The following is a 17,911-nucleotide window of genomic DNA, read 5'->3' on the forward strand; positions in this document are numbered from 1 at the left end:
TGGGTTATTCATCCTACCTTGTTCATTTATAGTTGTCTCGTGACCTACATTTAGACTCAAACTCAGCTCATGTAGATGAGACGAACATAGAAGACCAGTATCAGAACTACATTGATTTTATAGTGTATTCCATTAAAACACATTCTAGTTTCATTTTATAATAAATATGTGAATTATTAAACATACCTTGTTTATTTCATGTTGTCAGATAACCCACGTTTACCTTGGTGAAGACTCGTACAGCATTATGTAGATGAAGGGAGCCAATTATATGAAGAAACAGAAGACCAGTATCAGAAGGACATTGATTTTATGGTGTACTCAAATAAAAACCATGTAATTTTATATCGTAATGCACAATTGGGTTATTCATCATACCTTGCTAATTTCATGTTGTCACATGACCCACATTTAAAGACTCAAACAGTGTTATGAAGAGAGTCAAGCATAGGAAGAAACACAAGACCAGTATCAGAAGTAACACTGAAGAAGCATTCAGATTTTATTAAGGAACATTTTCAAAATTTTGTTGAATTTATAGATAAGTTAATGATTATTTCTTGCATTTCTGTAAAGATTACCTTCATGAGAAGACTGCTCATCGTAATCATATGCAGTGTGCATTCTAAGCTTGCATTTATCATTACTAGTAATAGAATGTTCAAGGTTCAAATGAACATAGCATGCAGCTCAATGTATGTTCCACAAAAATAAAAAAACAACAGATTAATGGTGTCTAATGAAACAATTAAAAAAGGCCTGAAAATGCAAACCAATCCTACCAAAATATTACATTAATATTTGGCCAATTCTATATGCCTACACAATATTTTTAGGATGCTATTGCCACTGTAATTTAATGAATATGTGGACATTGTTTTAGAAAACTCAGAGTGATGGTTTGAGCTTTTTTTTTAAATCACAATGAACAGTTCATAATAAATGATTTACCTTACAAATGTAATGGAAAATGACAATGAAGAAAGTCGTTGCATTGAATAATTGAGTATTTTCATATAGCGCTTTAGATGGGATGTGTATCTATGTACAGAAAGTACAGTAGCACTATTCAATTTAAAGCGCTTTTGGTGATACAGTCATGTTGGGGTTATCTCTCAACCAGTATTGCATGATGATTTTGATGAGTTCGGCATGCCACAGGACATATCGTGCACCACACCATATCGCTACTCCTAAACCTAACCTTACCCATTAATAATCTCTAAATTCAGGGGAAATCATAGATGAATGACATTAATGTAAAAGCACAAAACGCTGATTGTAAGCCTAAAATTCACAAAAACTATAAAATGATTCTTTAAATCTGATTGGCTAATCACAGTGTTGTTCAGGGGTCAACAAGAATGTTGACCTGGGAACACATAGAATCTGCTACAGTATATAGAATGAACGTTTTTTGCCTGAACATGGCCAAATGTTACTGAATGTGAACAAAGCACAAATAAAATTACCTGTAAATGACCAGTACTGACAACAGGCTATTCATTTATTAATATTAATTTAAAGAACAAATCTGATGACTGTGATTGTGGGTGATAGGCTCCAGCATCACCATTCCAAACAAAATTGTTCAGAGAAGAAATGAATGAAAAGAAGGATGGACGGATGTGTGATTGTGAATTAGCAGATGGCTCTTCTTATATATACAGTACTATACAAAAGTTTGCGTGAAAAAATGCTTTAAACAAAGAATGGAAGTGTTTTTGCAGTGAAAGAACAAAAGATCAAATCAATATTTGGTGTGACCACCCTTTGCCTTCAAAACAGCATCAATTCTTCTAGGTACATTTGCACACAGTTTTTGAAGGAACTCGGCTGGTAGGTTGTTCCAAACATCTTGGAGAACTAACCACAGATCTTCTGTGGATGTTGGCTTTCTCACATCCTTCTGTCTCTTCATGTAGTCCCAGACACACTCGATATTGAGATCAAGGCTCTGTGGGGGCCATGCCATCACTTCCAGTATTTCTTGTTCTTCTTTACGCTGAAGATAGTTTTTAATGACTTTATCTGTATGTTTAGGGTCGTTGTCCTGCTGCAGAATAAATTTGGGGCCAATCTAATGCCTCATACGTATTTCTCAGCATTGAGAACACCATTAATCCTGACCAAATCTCCAACTCTATTTGCAGAAATGCAGCCCCAAAAGTTAAAGGAACCTCCACCATGCTGCACTGTTGCCTGCAGACACTCATTATTGTACCACTCTCCAGCCCTTTGACGAGCAAACTGTGTCTTTTATCTGCTGCATTTCCTTGGCTGACCAATGCGTTTTTGAACCTTAATGTTACCTTTTTTGTGCTTCTTCAAAAGAGTTTGAACAGCACTTCTTGAAACCCCAGTCTGCTTAGAAATCTTTGTCTGGGAGAGTCCTTGTTGATGCAGTATAACTTCCTTGTATCTTCTATCTGAACTGTCTTTCACAACCTCACCTTGGTAGCAGAGTTTGCCTGTTCCTCACCCAGTTTTAAGCCTCCTACACAGCTCATAACTGGGTTTCATCCTATGTGTGATATTGATGATCATTAGCACCTGTTTGGTATAATTGGTTGATCATACACCTGACTATAATCCTACAAAATCCCTGACTTTGTGCAAGTGTACCTATAAGAATTGATGCTGGTTTGGTAGTAACACCAAATGTTGATTTGATTTAGATTTTTCTTTTGTTAAGCAACTTTGCATTTTGTAAATTGACAAACTAATCATAATAATCATTATTTATATTTCTGAAAGCATTCTTTGTTTACAGCATTTTTTCAAACCTGCCTAAAACTTTGTGTACTGAGATGGTCTCTGTAATCAAATCGATGATAATCGCTAGAAATTAAGTGTCCCCAACTAAACAAGCCAGAAGCCAGCAGCAAGGAACCAAAACCCCATCCATCACAGAATGGAGAAATAAAACCTTAGGAGAAACCAGGCTTAGTTGGGGGCCAGTTCTCTTCTGGTTGTAGGTAATTGATTAATGTATTTAATACCATGACCATCTGATTTTTTTTCTTTTTTGACAGGAATAAATTTACTGGAAAATCTGATTTATTTATTCATCAAAAATGCCTACATTTAATTACATCTCTAATTTCTGTAATTACATTCATAATTAAACTGCTGACCCATCCCTTACACCTTAACCCACCCTAAAACCTAGCCATACCACCAAACCTGTCTTTAACCTTCCCTCTATCCAACCTCAACAGCAGCAAAAGTGTTTTGCTATGCAAAGCGAACAGTGCATTGTACTTACTTTTCGATGTAAGAGTGGGACCACTTATGTGATTGTTATTGGCAAAATTAAAAATTAGTAGACAAAGTATTTGTGTAATCATTTAATAACTCTTGGACAGATACCTCAAACATTCACCATACCCGCTATCCTGAATGGAAAGTCAGGCAATGGATGAGTATATTTCAGAGGCGCTCAAGTCCGGTTTTATCCGCCTGTCTACATCACCTGCCACTTTGGTTTTTCTTCTTCGTAGACGTAGAAGAAAGACGGAGGTCTTCGACCCTGCATTGATTACCGGGGACTCAACAATGTCACAGTCAAATTTCGCTACCCTCTTCCACTGGTCCCCTCTGCATTAGAACAATTGAGGGAAGCTACAATATATACTAAACTGGACTTGAGACTGGACTGGACTTCCTAACCACCATGGGGCAATATGAGTATCAGGTCATGCCGTATGGGCTCACCAACTCACCAGGAGTCTTCTAATCCTTTATTAACGATATCTTCAGAGACATCACAAACAAATTTGTCATTGCTTACATCGACGATATCCTGATCTATACAAAAAAAGAGATCAAACACATAACCCATGTCAGGACAATCCTATCACATCTCCTGGAAAACCAGTTGTACGTCAAGGCAGAGAAGTGGGAATTCCACGTGAGCAGGATGGATGTCAAAATGGATGAAATCAAGGTAAAAGCTGAAACCGAATGGCCTCAACCCTCCACGGTAAAAGAATTACAGCAATTCTTGGGCTTCGCTCATTTCTAGATGCTTCATTAGAAACTTTAGTCTGATTGTATCACCCCTAATGTCTTTGTTAAAAGGAAAACCTGCCAGGGGAAGTGCAGGTCAGGTAGTGCTCCAGGGGGAAGGGGCGGAGTCGGCGGCTGCACACGCTCCCCTCTCTGATCCGGGGCGTGAGGGGCGGCGGCTTCTTCCCACAGCTTCTCCTCCTTCTTCCCGGTCGGCAATTTTGAAGGGATAAACAGCCCGGCATCCTGGCCTGTCAGCGATACACAGATGCAGTCATCGCCTGGACTACGGAGTCCAACAGCGTGCTTCTCTGGCGGCGTGGCGAGTCCCTTCACGCGCCCTTCCTGGACCCATTATGTAACTTTATAATTGTACAAAAACTTCATTGAGTATAATTTAAGTGATTGTGTACCATAATATTAACCTTCAATATTGTAGTATTGTATTTAGGGGCTGCCACTAGTGACTATTTTTATTTAGATTAGTCTATCGTCTAATTTATCGATTAATCTAAACAATTCATTTTCCCCAATTGAGAACATTTTTATTAATCTTACATCTTTGCCATTCAGTAGTGTACCATAAAAAGTGTAATTATAAACAAGCCTCTTATTAAACATAAAACTACAGGAGTAAAAATGTAAACAAAATGTATTCAAACAGACCTCAGCATGATTAAAAAAAATGTATTAATAACCTTTTTTTAAAGCAAAAGTACACAAACAACATGGAGTGAGAGAAGCACATGTCCATCTCATAGTCCAAAGCACTGACTGTAAGATGTACTGTAATAATGACAACATATATAAATGCTCTGGACTGGTCTGCTAATAATAAAATAAAATAAAAGTTTAAGGAGTATCTACCTGAATTTATTTTAGAGAAATATGCAGTAGCCTGTTTCTATTTCTGGAAAATAAATGAAAGATGGTCTCTATTAATTAGAGATGCTTTTGATTATTAAAATTGAAACCATTAAAATAGAATCTACAAAAGTAATAGACATAATTAATACAAATAATTAAAAATACTTTTTTATTAATACAATTAATTTAATTTAACCAATTAAAACAAAGTACAGAAAAATGTAATTTAAACTTTTTTTGTGTGGTAAATAAAATTGTCACGCGTGTGGTAAGCAGGAGAGCACACAACGAGTGTAAGGGTAACTAAAAGGCTTTAATCCACTTAGAGATGAAATAAACAATACAAATACAGGCAGGCAGAACAAAACCACACGCAAATAAAGACGAGATCGGACAAACAGAACTGAAATCACAGGACTTAAATACACCAGGTAAATGACTAAATTAACTACACACGAAAATGAAACACATTCGGATTTTATCTGTAAAACACATTGGAGTTGTTCATTATACTTTGTTTCATGTTGTCACATGACCTGCATTTACCATGGTAAACACTCAAACTCAGAGTTATCAGAAGTACATTGTTTTTGTGTTATATTTCAATAAAAAACATTCTGAATTTACATTATAACTAACATTTAGGTTATTCATCATATGTTGTTCATTTCATGTTGTCTCATGATCCAGGTTCATGTTCAAGAATCAAAAGCGGCGTTATGAAGATGAAGAGAGTCAAGAATAGGAAGAAACACAGAAGACCAGTATCAGAAGTACATAGATGGTGTATTCAAGTAAGAAACACGTTCTGATTTTACATTGAAATAAATATGTGAATTACTGAACATACCTTGTTCATTTCATGTTGTCAGATGACTTACGTTTACCGTGGTGAAGACTCATACAGCATTATGTAGATGAAGAGAGTCAAGAATAGGAAGAAACACAGAAGACCAGTATCAAAAGTGCATTGATTTTATATTGTATTCAAATGAAATGCACTCTGATTTTATATTCTAATAAACATTATTGGGTTATTATACACGTACCTTGTTAATTTATAAATGTCACATGACCTATGCTTACCGTGGTAAAGACTCAGCTCATGTAGATGAAGAGAGTCAAGAATAGGAAGAAACACAGAAGACCAGTATCAGAAGTGCATTGATTTTATGGTGTACTCAAATAAAAACATGCTCTGATTTTATATTACGCACATTTGGGTTATTCATCCTACCTTGTTCATTTTGTGTTGTCTCGTGACCCACATTTAGACTCAAACGGCGTCATGTAGATGAGTCAAGTATAGGAACGAACACAGAAGACCAGTATCAGAACTACATTGATTTTATAGTGTATTCCATTAAAACACATTCTAGTTTCATTTTATAATAAGTATGTGAATTATTAAACATACCTTGTTTATTTCATGTTGTCAGATAACCCACGTTTACCTTGGTGAAGACTCGTACAGCATTATGTAGATGAAGGGAGCCAGTTATATGAAGAAACAGAAGACCAGTGTCAGAAGTACATTGATTTTATGGTGTACTCAAATAAAAACCATGTAATTTTATATCGTAATGCACAATTGTGCTATTCATAATACCTTGCTAATTTCATGTTGTCACATGACCCACATTTAAAGACTCAAACAGTGTTATGAAGAGAGTCAAGCATAGAAAGAAACACAAGACCAGTATCAGAAGTAACACTGAAGAAGCATTCAGATTTTATTAAGGAACATTTTCAAAATTTTGTTGAATTTATAGATAAGTTAATGATTATTTCTTGCATTTCTGTAAAGATTACCTTCATGGGAAGACTGCTCATCGTAATCATATGCAGTGTGCATTCCAACGCATCATACTAGTAATAGAATGTTTAGGTTCAAATGAACATGGCTGCAGCTCAATGTGTTTCCATCATAAGAATGTTACTAACGGCCTACTGTTGTACAATCCTACCAAAATATTGTTAACATTTGGCCATTTCTATATGACGCGGATGCTATTGTCACTGTAATTTAATGAATATGTGGACATCACGTGATGGTTTGAGCTTTTATTTTTAAATCTCAATGAACAGTTCATGTAAATGATTTACCTTACAAATGTAAGGAAATGGCACACGTTGTATTGAATAATTGAGTCATTCATATAGCGCTTTATTGTGTATCGCCGTACACCCAAAGCACTTTACAGTCATGTGGGGTTGTCTCTCAACCAATTGGATGACGCGACGGCAGCCACAGGACAACGGCACCACACACCAACTACAGGTGGAGACGAGAGAGAGTCATACAGATCATCAAGTGGATTCATCTCACTTCACTGGCTTCCTGTATGTAAAGCACTGAATTTAAAAATTCTACTGTTTGTTTTTAAATGTCTTAAGTAGTTAAAACCTCATACCTTGTCCAGATCACTCAGATCTATGAACTCAGACATGCTGCATGTTCGTAGAACAAGGCTAAAAATGAGAGGAGCGCGTGCCTTTTCTGTTGTTAGCCCAGAACTTTGGGATGGTCTCCTTTCTCAGATCAGACCTAGTCTGTTTTCAAATCTAAAAAAAGATTTTTTTCTCGTTGGCATTTTAAAATTTCATATCAAATTTTCACTAATATTGTTCTTAGGGGACTACCATTTTTACAGTTTGTGTATATTCTGTGAATATTCAAGTATTGTTTTAAAGCACTTTGTTTTTAAACAGTGAATATAATTAGTATTGTACGGTGTAAAACTTTTTTCTTCCCTTAAACTGAGCAATGTAATGAGGGGTCTGAGCCGTGCAGATCCATTTGCAGCAGTTTATTAAGCAAATCGAGGTCGTACAGGCAGGTTTCAGTCACGGTGAACAGGTATATCAGAGACAAGGCAGAATCAGGAAGCCCACGCAGACACTGAAACCGAGATTTGAGGATCCCTATAGTCATCTCCACCTTGGCCCGTGTTCGGCTGTGAGCCAGGTTAAAGCGTGTCTGTGGTCCAGGCTCAGGTTCAGGTTCAGGGTGTCATTAAACAGGGCAGACAAGGGTATCCTCTGTCCCCCAGCAAGTAACCAGTGTACTGTCCTGTAACGATTGAAGTGTACAACACAAATATAGTAAAAAGGAAAAAGAAATTGTATAAAGTAAAACATACCCTGCTGAAATGTCTGGCTTAATGATGACTCGCGGAAAATTCTGGCATCATGCACAGATCCTGACCATTTTGCCTCGACATTGGTAATTATTTGGGTTGCCTCACATATTACCTAGTTAGTGGAAGTAATGATTTTAAGAAGGGAAAAAATTTCCTATTAACATAGCCATCAATGCACCCAATTACATTTGGAAACCCTGAAACAGAAAGTTATGGAAGTATGAAGTGTGTGCGCATAATGAATACATGTATAGATATCAATAATATGATTAAATATGCGTCATAGATTTTACTACAAAGGACAAACCTGCCACTCTGTGGACTTCGTCTTTAATAACAAGCAGAGGTTTATGGCCAGGGAACTGTACAAACGTGGGTAAGAACATACTGAACGAACGGCTCGACACACAGTTGCCTTTCCCACATGCTCCGAATCGCCCACACTGTACAAAAAATGGCCAGACGCAAAAAACCTAAGTGCTATGCACAGAATGTTTTCTGTGCTAAGCACAGAACCGCGGTTTGTCACATTTGTGATATGAGGTTTTAAAAGATGTGTTAAATAAACTAAGGAATCTTTTGAAAAACGATAACGCTCTTTCAAATATTCATTGGGGTATGCAAACACGTCAATATGTGGTCTTATAACCCTCTCCAGACGAAAAAAACCTTGTATAAGTTGTGCTTCTACGTCCACAGGATCTTCCTCAAAAGGGCACACCATGCTCACCAACCTTCTGAGGCAGATGTGCAGAAAATCCCTGATATGGATAAAGAAATAGCCATAGCTAAAAAAAAAATTCAGGCAATTTCCATGTAATATACATTAGTATATGAATAATGCAGTGCTAATTGACAACATTTATTACAGCATAGAAATATATTTTCCATGTGTTTGTATAATAGATAAGGAAAAGTATTATAGAATACAAATGATTGTGTGTTATTCAACACAAACTATGTACATGTACACCTTTTTGTGGTTTCCATTCAAATGCCGTTGGTCCTGACATTTTTATCCTAGCCATCAGATTGTCCTATAAAGGCTTACAGCGCATGCACGCATCAATATTTCATAAATTTTATTCACCCATTTTTTTCTACTCGCTCATGGATTTCTTCATGCAAGGTACGTTTTTATTTAGTTTTTGTACAAATAGTTTAATAAAGTAATCGCTCCATACAAACACAATTCCTAATAAGACATAAATAAAGAATAAGAGAAGCTATACTTAAAAACCTGGTGAATGTGTTTTACAGAATCCGGGATTAAAGGGGTGTAGCTTTTCAGGAGAAGAAGATGAGGAGCAGAGCGTAGTTCGCCAAAAACAGGATATTCTGTTTGGATTATGTACAGACAGCCACCATAGTGCTACTAATAACTTTAATTTAGCGAGTTTAGGGGGTTTCCACGTCGAGTTCGTCGTCCCATTCGCGCGAGGGGCGCTCAGGAAAAGCCTGGAGATCCTCGCTGCTGCTGCGGGGAAAAGTGAACCGTCCAGCGGGAGCCGTATCAAAACACGGTGGGCAGGAGAGCGAGGAAAAGCGTGTTACTAAACGTATTTCATATTACTTTAATTGGTTTTGGTTACAGTTGTGATCTTGTATTCGATTGGAAACGTACATTTAACCTTTGGTAATTCGCTGGGTTTCACTTTAACGGCGTTTAACACTTGAGTATAAGAGGTCACGCTTTGCAAGGTGTCGTTTGCTAACATTACCACGAACAAACAATACAAAATACGTTTATTACAGTAACTTACAATAATTCTTTTCATCAGTTGATTAAAAAATACAGTCATGTTAGCTCACAGTGCATTAACTAATATTAACAAACGCAGCTTGTGAGTTTAGTAATGCATTAGCAAATGCTGTAATTAGCATAAACTAAGATTAATAGTGTTGTTCGTAGTTCATGTTACTGATAATGTTAACTAATTTAACCTTGTAAAGTGTCACCGAGTTGGTTTCATTTCCTCTCACTCCTGTCATTTTTATTTCCAGAATTCATTTGAAGTTGTACTTTATTGCAAATTCAAAAACAAAAAGTTGGTCGTTTAATGTAGTAAAACATATCAGGGATGATACCTACCAGCTTCGGTGGGTGACTGTCACTGGGTTTTTCCACTGGTGTAACAAAGTACTCTACATCAGAGTATACATTTATTAGGCAAAAGTTTGTGAACCGTAAGATTCAAACTTTTTAAAGGCTCTGCCCGCCAGGCATTTATTCGATCCAAAGTACAGCAATTGTTTTTGGTACATTTTTTGCGATTGCTGATCCTGGAAACATTGGACCTTGACCAACATACTTTTCCCAGATATCAGAAACAGCCAATGAGAGCACAGTATCAGGTGTCATAAAACTTTATGAATGTGTTTTTCTGCCTCTGAAGTCGGCAGAGAAGAGAGGTTCTTTTCCCCTTCCACCTTCTTGACGTTCATTTATTACCGAAGTATGTATTTTTCTTATAAAATATAAAATGTAACTTCTTCTAAATGTCATCTACTGATTTTTATATCTGATAAATGTATGAAATGTTGACGTTTTACTTACTAGTCACATGGTTGGTATTGCTTTGGAGTTGTTCTTCGACAAGCTGCATCAGCATGGAAAATATATATAAAGTTGGGAACATGAACAATTTGTCCAGCGATTATTTTATTTATACATGTCAGGTTAGAAGTAAACTACAGCAGATATGAAATTCAGGAAACAAATGAATGTACAGAACATGGGGGGAAAAAAAGCATGATATAGGTGAAATAAATTGTGGAGAATGCTCAGATTCTCAGATCACCTTTGTCAGGAAAAGTTATTTGTGTAATTACAACAGTGAGAACCTTTCCATGCCAATTCCTTCCAATATGATTTTAAATGCGCTTCGAAGTGTGCAGGCTACATAAAACTAGAAACTTAATAAGACTGGGTCTCATTCACTACACATGAGTACACTTTTTTTGTTTTTATAGGTTTAAAGAAAACTCCCTCTAAAATGAGCCTCTGTTGGAAGAAAGAAGAGCATGATGATATTCACTATGAGAACCAGAGAGCAGCATCTCCAGAACCCAGCTGTGTGTCTATGAAAAGTGACACATCCATGACACAGCCCATTCATTTCAGTGATGGAACAATCACCTTTGATCCCAGGTGAGGCAAAAACCAGTACTTGAAACAAAACCGAAATGAAAGAATTTAATAAAGTTGCTAAGAATAAATTCTTACCTGTTTAAGTTGCTCGATTTAAAAGTTAGCCTGTGCCTATGTTGAGATGTGTATTGTGTCTCATCTGGTTTTGAGAATGATACAATTTACTTTACTATATAATCTTTCTGTTTATGCTCTCACTTAGTCTTTGTGTTGTTCTTGTTTCTGCTGTGTGGATAGAGATAATCAGACTGCAATCTTGCAGCAGGATTTTCACCAACCAGTAGAACTACAGAAAGTAAAAGACAAACACAAAACCAGAATGAAAAATAAGTATCAGAATTTATTTGAGGGAATCAACCTACAGAAGAATGAAAGCCTTCTGAACAAGGTCTACACACAGCTTTATATCATGGAGGGAGAGAGTGAAGGAGTGAATGAAGAACATGAGGTTTTACAGATGGAGAAAACAGCCAGAACGCAACACTCAAAAGACACTACAATCAACTGCAATGACATCTTTAAAGCCTTACCTGAACCAGGTTGTCAGGAGCAATGCAAAATAAAGACTGTTCTTACTAAAGGCATCGCTGGAATTGGAAAAACTGTCTCTGTGCAGAAGTTCATTTTGGACTGGGCCGAGGGAAAAGCCAATCAGGATGTAGATTTCATGTTTGTGCTTCCATTTCGAGAGTTGAACTTGATTAAAGATCACCAGTACAGTTTACTTAGACTTCTTCAGGACTTTCATCCTAAACTTCAAAATCTGGACTCGAAGATTTATGAGGAGTGTAAAGTTGTGTTCATCTTTGATGGTCTGGATGAAAGCAGAATTACACTGATATTTTCAGATGATCAGAAAGTTTCTGATGTGAATGACACTTCATCAGTGGGTGTTTTGATGTCAAATCTCATTAAAGGAGATCTGCTTCCCTCTGCTCTAATCTGGATCACCTCCAGACCAGCAGCAGCCAATCAGATCCCCTCCAAATACCTCAGTCGTCTGACAGAAATTCAGGGATTCAATGATCCTCAGAAGGAGGAATATTTCAGAAAGAGGACTGATGACAAACATCAGGCCAGCAGAATCATCTCACATATTAAAAGAGCAAAAAGCCTCCAGATCATGTGTCACATCCCTGTCTTCTGCTGGATCTCATCCACTGTGCTTCAGAAGCTCCTGGAAGAAGATCTGAGTGCAGAGATCCCTCAAACTCTGACTGAAATGTACATCCACTTCCTGCTGACTCAGATTAACATGAAAAATCTGAAATATACAGAGACAGATCCAGAGAAACTCCTGCAGTCCAACAGAGAAGTCATTGTTAAACTTGCTCAACTGGCTTTCAAACAGCTGATGAAGGGCAATGTGATGTTTTATGAGGAGGACTTGATTGAGAGTGGCCTAGATGTCACTGATGCCTCAGTGTATTCTGGGATTTGCACTGAGATCTTTAAAGAGGAATCTGTAATTCATCAGAGGAAGGTCTACTGTTTTATACATCTTAGCTTTCAGGAGTTTCTCGCTGCCTACTATATGTTTTACTCTTATATCATAAAGAACATGGAGCCATTGCAGTTGTTTGTGGATAGAGACTATAAAGATTGTGAAGATTATGAATGTTTATCAGACATGTCTGAAAAATCTTTGTATGAAATACTAACATCTGCAGTTGATAAAACTCTTCAGAGTAAAAATGGAAACCTGGACCTTTTTCTGCGGTTTCTGCTGGGCATCTCACTGAAAACCAATCAGAGACTCTTACAGAGTCTACTGACACAAACAGAGAACAGCTCGGAGGTCATTAGAGGAATCACACAGTACATTAAAAATAGAATCAAGTATGATGATGATGTCTCGGCGGACAGATCCATTAATCTGTTCCTCTGCCTGCTTGAAGTGAATGATCAGAGTCTATTCAGGGAGATCCCAGAGTTTGTGAAATCAGACAAACACTCTGGTAATGAACTTACTCCTGCTCATTGCTCTGCAATTGCCTACATGCTTCAGATGTCCGAGGAGGTGTTGGATGAATTCAATCTCATGAAATACAAAACATCAGATGAGGGTAGATCGAGGCTGATACCAGCTGTGATCAACTGCAGAAAAGCTCTGTGAGTATTCATGTCATCTCAAAAGAAACAGATGTTGTGAGCTTTGCTTACACTGTCAACTGTTCAGTGTGCTTTCAATATGCGTTCTATAAAACTGGACCTTATTTGTTGAATGAGCATCAGAAAGCAAAATTAACTGAAAGCTCACTGAACAGTAGACAGTGTAAGCACAGCTGTGTGGGGAAAGTGTCATACATTATCGGCTCACCTATCAGACTCTTTCTCATGCTAAAGTTGTGGTATTCAGACAACTTTTAAATCACACACAATATAGCTATGAGATCAATAAACACAAAAAACAGACTTCCTCCTCATTGCACGATATAATTCTCTGTTTCAGACTTGCTGGATGTGGCATTTCTGATTGCTTATGTGAAAGCTTGTCTTCATGTCTACAATCATTAAACTCCTGTCTGGAAGAGATTGACCTAAGTAACAATAACCTGCAGGATTCAGGTGTGAAGCTGCTTTCTAGTGGATTGAAGAGTTCACACTGTCAAATGAAAAAACTGAGGTTTGTGTTTTTCACATTCACACAATTGTGATGCAAGGTCAAGTCACCTATATGCATTTCTGAGCATTGCTGCTGCTTCAGCAATGTAATGTTTACAACAGTAAGGACAGGCATAGAGTGTAACAATAAGGCAGCCAGAGATATCAACAATTTTAAGGGAATCCAAAGATAGTGGTCAAGAAACAGGCAATGGGTCTATGCCAGAAGGGCAGGTCTTGGAATCTGTAATGCGTAAAACAGGCAGAGATCATACATGTGGCAGGTAAATGGATCAATGAGAAAGAAAGCTTGATAAGGCAGTAGAACTGGCAATAATTTGCATCGAGCACATGGAGGGCATCTGGTTATAAAGCCCTCAAATAGGAAATGGTAATAGAGAAGGCTGCTTACACGAACGTACAGTGGAGAAAATATATTATACGGGTATAATTTGCCGTGATCTGAGAATTGTATTTTTCAGACATGTTAGTGTTATAACGTTGTATTAAACATTGTATTACCATCCTCCGTCAAAAATGACAATAAACTGCAATGGTGTGACCATTTTTGAGCAGCCTAGGATGGTTAATTACTTCCTGTGTGACTGTTCTGTTTAGATTGGTCCTCTGTAACCTCTCTGGTCATTCCTGTGAAAGCCTGTCGTCAGCCCTACAATCATCAAACTCTTGTTTAAAAGAGCTGGACCTGAGTAACAATGATATTCAAGACTTAGGAGTGAAGCTGCTTTCTTCTGGACTGAAGAGTTCACACTGTCAGCTGAAGATACTGAGGTATTCAAGAACAAACTTTTTGTCTGATCCAATTAAACATTGTAACTGAGAAAATTTATACTTTTCCTCCAATAATGCCTAAGTGACAAACCAAAGTCATGTGAACTGTTGCCGTGTGTCTGTAGGATGTCAGGCTGTATGGTTACAGAGGAAGGCTGTGGTTATCTGTCTTCAGCTCTGAGTTCAAACCCCTCACACCTGAGAGAGCTGGACCTGAGCTACAATCACCCAGGAGATTCAGGAGTCAAGTTGCTTTCCGAAAAACTGGAGAATCCAAACTGTGCACTGGATAAACTCAAGTATGTCGAGAAAGAAGAGTCACACGGCTATGTTTATGTGTCTATTTAACCATATTTTAACCATATAATTCATGAAAAACACATGGGTTTTTCTCAAAATAACCACAATATAGAGTCAAGATATATTTTGCTGGTGCTGTTGAAGAGTGACGTAGAAGTATTCTTACACTAATCTTGCACTGTTAGTGAACTTTATTTCAGCAATAAGATACAAAGTGCTTTACAGTTTTCATATGTATTATATGACAATAAGGCCTGTTAGGCATTACTATTCTTTTAAGGAAAATATAATTACATTTTTGCAATTTTTTTTTTAAACCTTGCCTATGGGGTAAGACACCCCCAGCCACTTGGGATAAAATGTCCCCAGAAAAAAAATGTGTTTTCTGAATGTATTAGATGTGCAGAATGTGACATTGTGTGTGTTTTATAGCGTGGAACATGGAGGAGAGCTCAGGATTACAGCAGGACTACAAAAATGTATGTCTGATCACACACACACACACACACACACACACCTTTAGTGACTGTTATTGAGTTGTGAATGTCTCTCTTCTCATGTCCAGATGCCTGCGATCTCACACTTGATCTAAACACGGCTCACAGGCTTCTCCTTCTGTCTGAGGAGAACAGAAAGGTGACGCATGTTGAAGAAGATCAGTCATATCCTGATGATCCGGAGAGGTTTGAGTTAGATCCTCAGGTTCTGTGTCGAGAGAGTCTGTCTGGACGCTGTTACTGGGAGACTGACTGGAGTGGACACGGAGCTGTTATATCAGTCACATATAAGGGGATTCGCAGGAAAGGACATAGTCCTGACTGTTGGTTCGGACGCAATAAATACTCCTGGTGTCTGATTTTCACTGATAACAGAATCACTGTCTGTGACAACGATAAGCTAAGTTTCATACGCGTCTCTTCACATTTTTCTAAGAGAATAGGAGTGTATCTAGACTGGGAAGCCGGCACCGTGTCCTTCTACTGCGTCTCTGAAACACACACACTCACACACTTACATACATTCACCTCCACATTCACTGAGCCTCTTTATGCCGCTTTTGGGTTTATGATTCACGATCATAACTCCTCGGTGTCTCTGTGTCAGATTAAGCCTGCGAGCCACAACAGAGATGTCACTTGTACACCCGAGTAGAAAAAAGTGGTATCTGTAATAACTGTAACTAAATATTTTTATTATTTAAATAAAGTTGGGCTTTATTTTTCTAGGAACATTTTTGTCTTATTGGTTGATCAGGTGTCTCTTCACATCCTGGTAGCGCTAAAGTGAAAGGAAGGCAGAGATGCATAAAGATGGTTATTTTTGCATTAAAACTATTTAATCTTAATCTTAATGCTGTATTTTGGGTGAAGTGTAAAGATTTGATAAAACTCGTTGGAAGACCTGCCAAGAGAGCTTCACGATAGTCCAACATGTACAGGTCACATGGCGTAGTCATTCGTCAATGTACGCAAAACGTACATTTTTGCATATTAGGTACTTAAGAACACTTAATTTAACTTAAATTTTACAACCTTAAATCGAAGGAGCACCGAAAACTGCTTACCTGTCCTCAGCGTGCTCAATGACGTGTGAGGAAGCAGCGCGAGCAGAACAGGAAAGACGACGACTTAGATTTTAATGGCGATTAGCAGCCACCGTACATCGGTGGGTGATTCTATAATTGTGGGTATGTTTGGTGTGTATTTTATCATCATGCATCAATGTGCAATCAAATATTTGATTAGTACTTTTTTTGCTGACATTTTATTCATATTATTTATGAAAACCCTTATAAAACATTTTCTTGCGTCAACTCTGTTATCTTACCATATTTTGGTTTTAAACTGGTGGAATTATCTCACAGGATATGTTGTCTCTTTCACTCACTGATAACACGTGAAGCACTGACAAATTTCTTAGACTGAGAGATTTTGTAGAATTTCAACTCTGTTACCACGATATCAAAAGGAAAACGGAATTTATTACTGATCTGACATTGGGTTATCAAAACAGACTGGAACTACACTAAACCAAGTAGGGTTTCATGGACGAAGGCCAAGGAAAACACTATTGCTGAAGAAAAGACAAAAAGGAACGACTGGTCTTTGGCCAAAGAGGACCTGGATAAAGCACAATCCTTCTGGGAAAATGTTCTGTGATGATACAAAAAAAAAAATATTTTTGTTTGCAATGCTCACCAACTGTTTGTTTACAGATGACGCAATGAAGCTTATAAGATAAAGCAAACCCTACCAACCGTTAAGCGTGGTGGAGGATCCATAATTCTGTGGGGCTGCTTTGCTACGTCTGATACTGGAGGCATTGACCATATCACAGGAATCATGAAATCAGAGAATTACCTGTTTTTTTTTGTTTAATTATGAAATTTAAGAGATTTGAAATGCCCTACCTAGCTTAAGGAACCTTGGTTTGAGTTGAAGATCATGGGTCCTCCAGCAAGACAAAGACCCAAAGCACACAAAATTGGCCAGCAATGACTACTGATCTCAATCCTATTTAAAATTTTGGGGTGAGCTTAAATCTGGAAAAAAGAACCCTGCAAACATTCAAGAGCTTGAACAAATTGCGAAGGAAGAGTGAGAGAAAATAACAGCAGATAAATGCAAGAAGCTTATAGATGGCTACAATAAATGTTTGGATGCTGCAAAAGGATGTACAACCAAATATTAAGGAAGGGTGCCTTCATTGCTACCCATTCTGTTTTTTCCTGTTTCTATTTTAAAATTTACTACATGCAAAGCTGAAAAAAATGTTTTTTTGTTAATAAATTATTTTATACAAAACACTAAAGTGGGTGATAAATGATTGATAAATGGTCGTGAGTAGAGAATATTTCAAATATTTTAGGGTTAGTACAGTTTAAAGAGCCAAATAATTGTGAAGGGCTTTGTAAAGTATTTAAACACAATTGTTTCTGTGCTTTTTTCCAGAGATGCGTGATATTGCACAAAGGGTACTTGCAGGGGACAGGTAGCTCCGAGAGTTCATTATAAAGGTCTTCTTTTGTATTCTGAAGATGAAT

The 17,911-nt window shown here is 37.5% G+C and overlaps 1 protein-coding gene across 1 annotated transcript; it reads left to right on the top strand.

Annotated features, from left to right (window-relative positions):
* The first annotated feature begins 7,946 nt into the window (after positions 1-7,946).
* Positions 7,947-17,151, top strand: LOC122331711 (NLR family CARD domain-containing protein 3-like). Its single transcript, XM_043229212.1, has 8 exons — positions 7,947-9,544; positions 10,995-11,172; positions 11,410-13,284; positions 13,625-13,798; positions 14,395-14,568; positions 14,694-14,867; positions 15,301-15,347; positions 15,434-17,151. The coding sequence occupies exons 2-8, from the start codon at positions 11,018-11,020 to the stop codon at positions 16,018-16,020; spliced, it is 3,186 nt and encodes a 1,061-aa protein (XP_043085147.1). The 5' UTR covers positions 7,947-9,544; positions 10,995-11,017; the 3' UTR covers positions 16,021-17,151.
* The last annotated feature ends 760 nt before the right edge of the window (positions 17,152-17,911 follow it).

Source organism: Puntigrus tetrazona, unplaced genomic scaffold, assembly GCF_018831695.1.
Source record: "Puntigrus tetrazona isolate hp1 unplaced genomic scaffold, ASM1883169v1 S000000001, whole genome shotgun sequence".
Lineage (NCBI taxonomy): Eukaryota > Metazoa > Chordata > Actinopteri > Cypriniformes > Cyprinidae > Puntigrus > Puntigrus tetrazona.

What these genes read in the sequence shown, in the direction of transcription:
- LOC122331711 (XM_043229212.1), top strand. Translation starts at nt 11,018, where the DNA reads ATGAGCCTCTGTTGGAAGAAAGAAGAGCATGATGATATTCACTATGAG. An exon ending in TGTCAAATGAAAAAACTGAG is followed by an intron (nt 13,799 to 14,394) that starts GTTTGTGTTTTT and finishes TGTTCTGTTTAG; the next exon opens with ATTGGTCCTCTGTAACCTCT. An exon ending in TGTCAGCTGAAGATACTGAG is followed by an intron (nt 14,569 to 14,693) that starts GTATTCAAGAAC and finishes GTGTGTCTGTAG; the next exon opens with GATGTCAGGCTGTATGGTTA.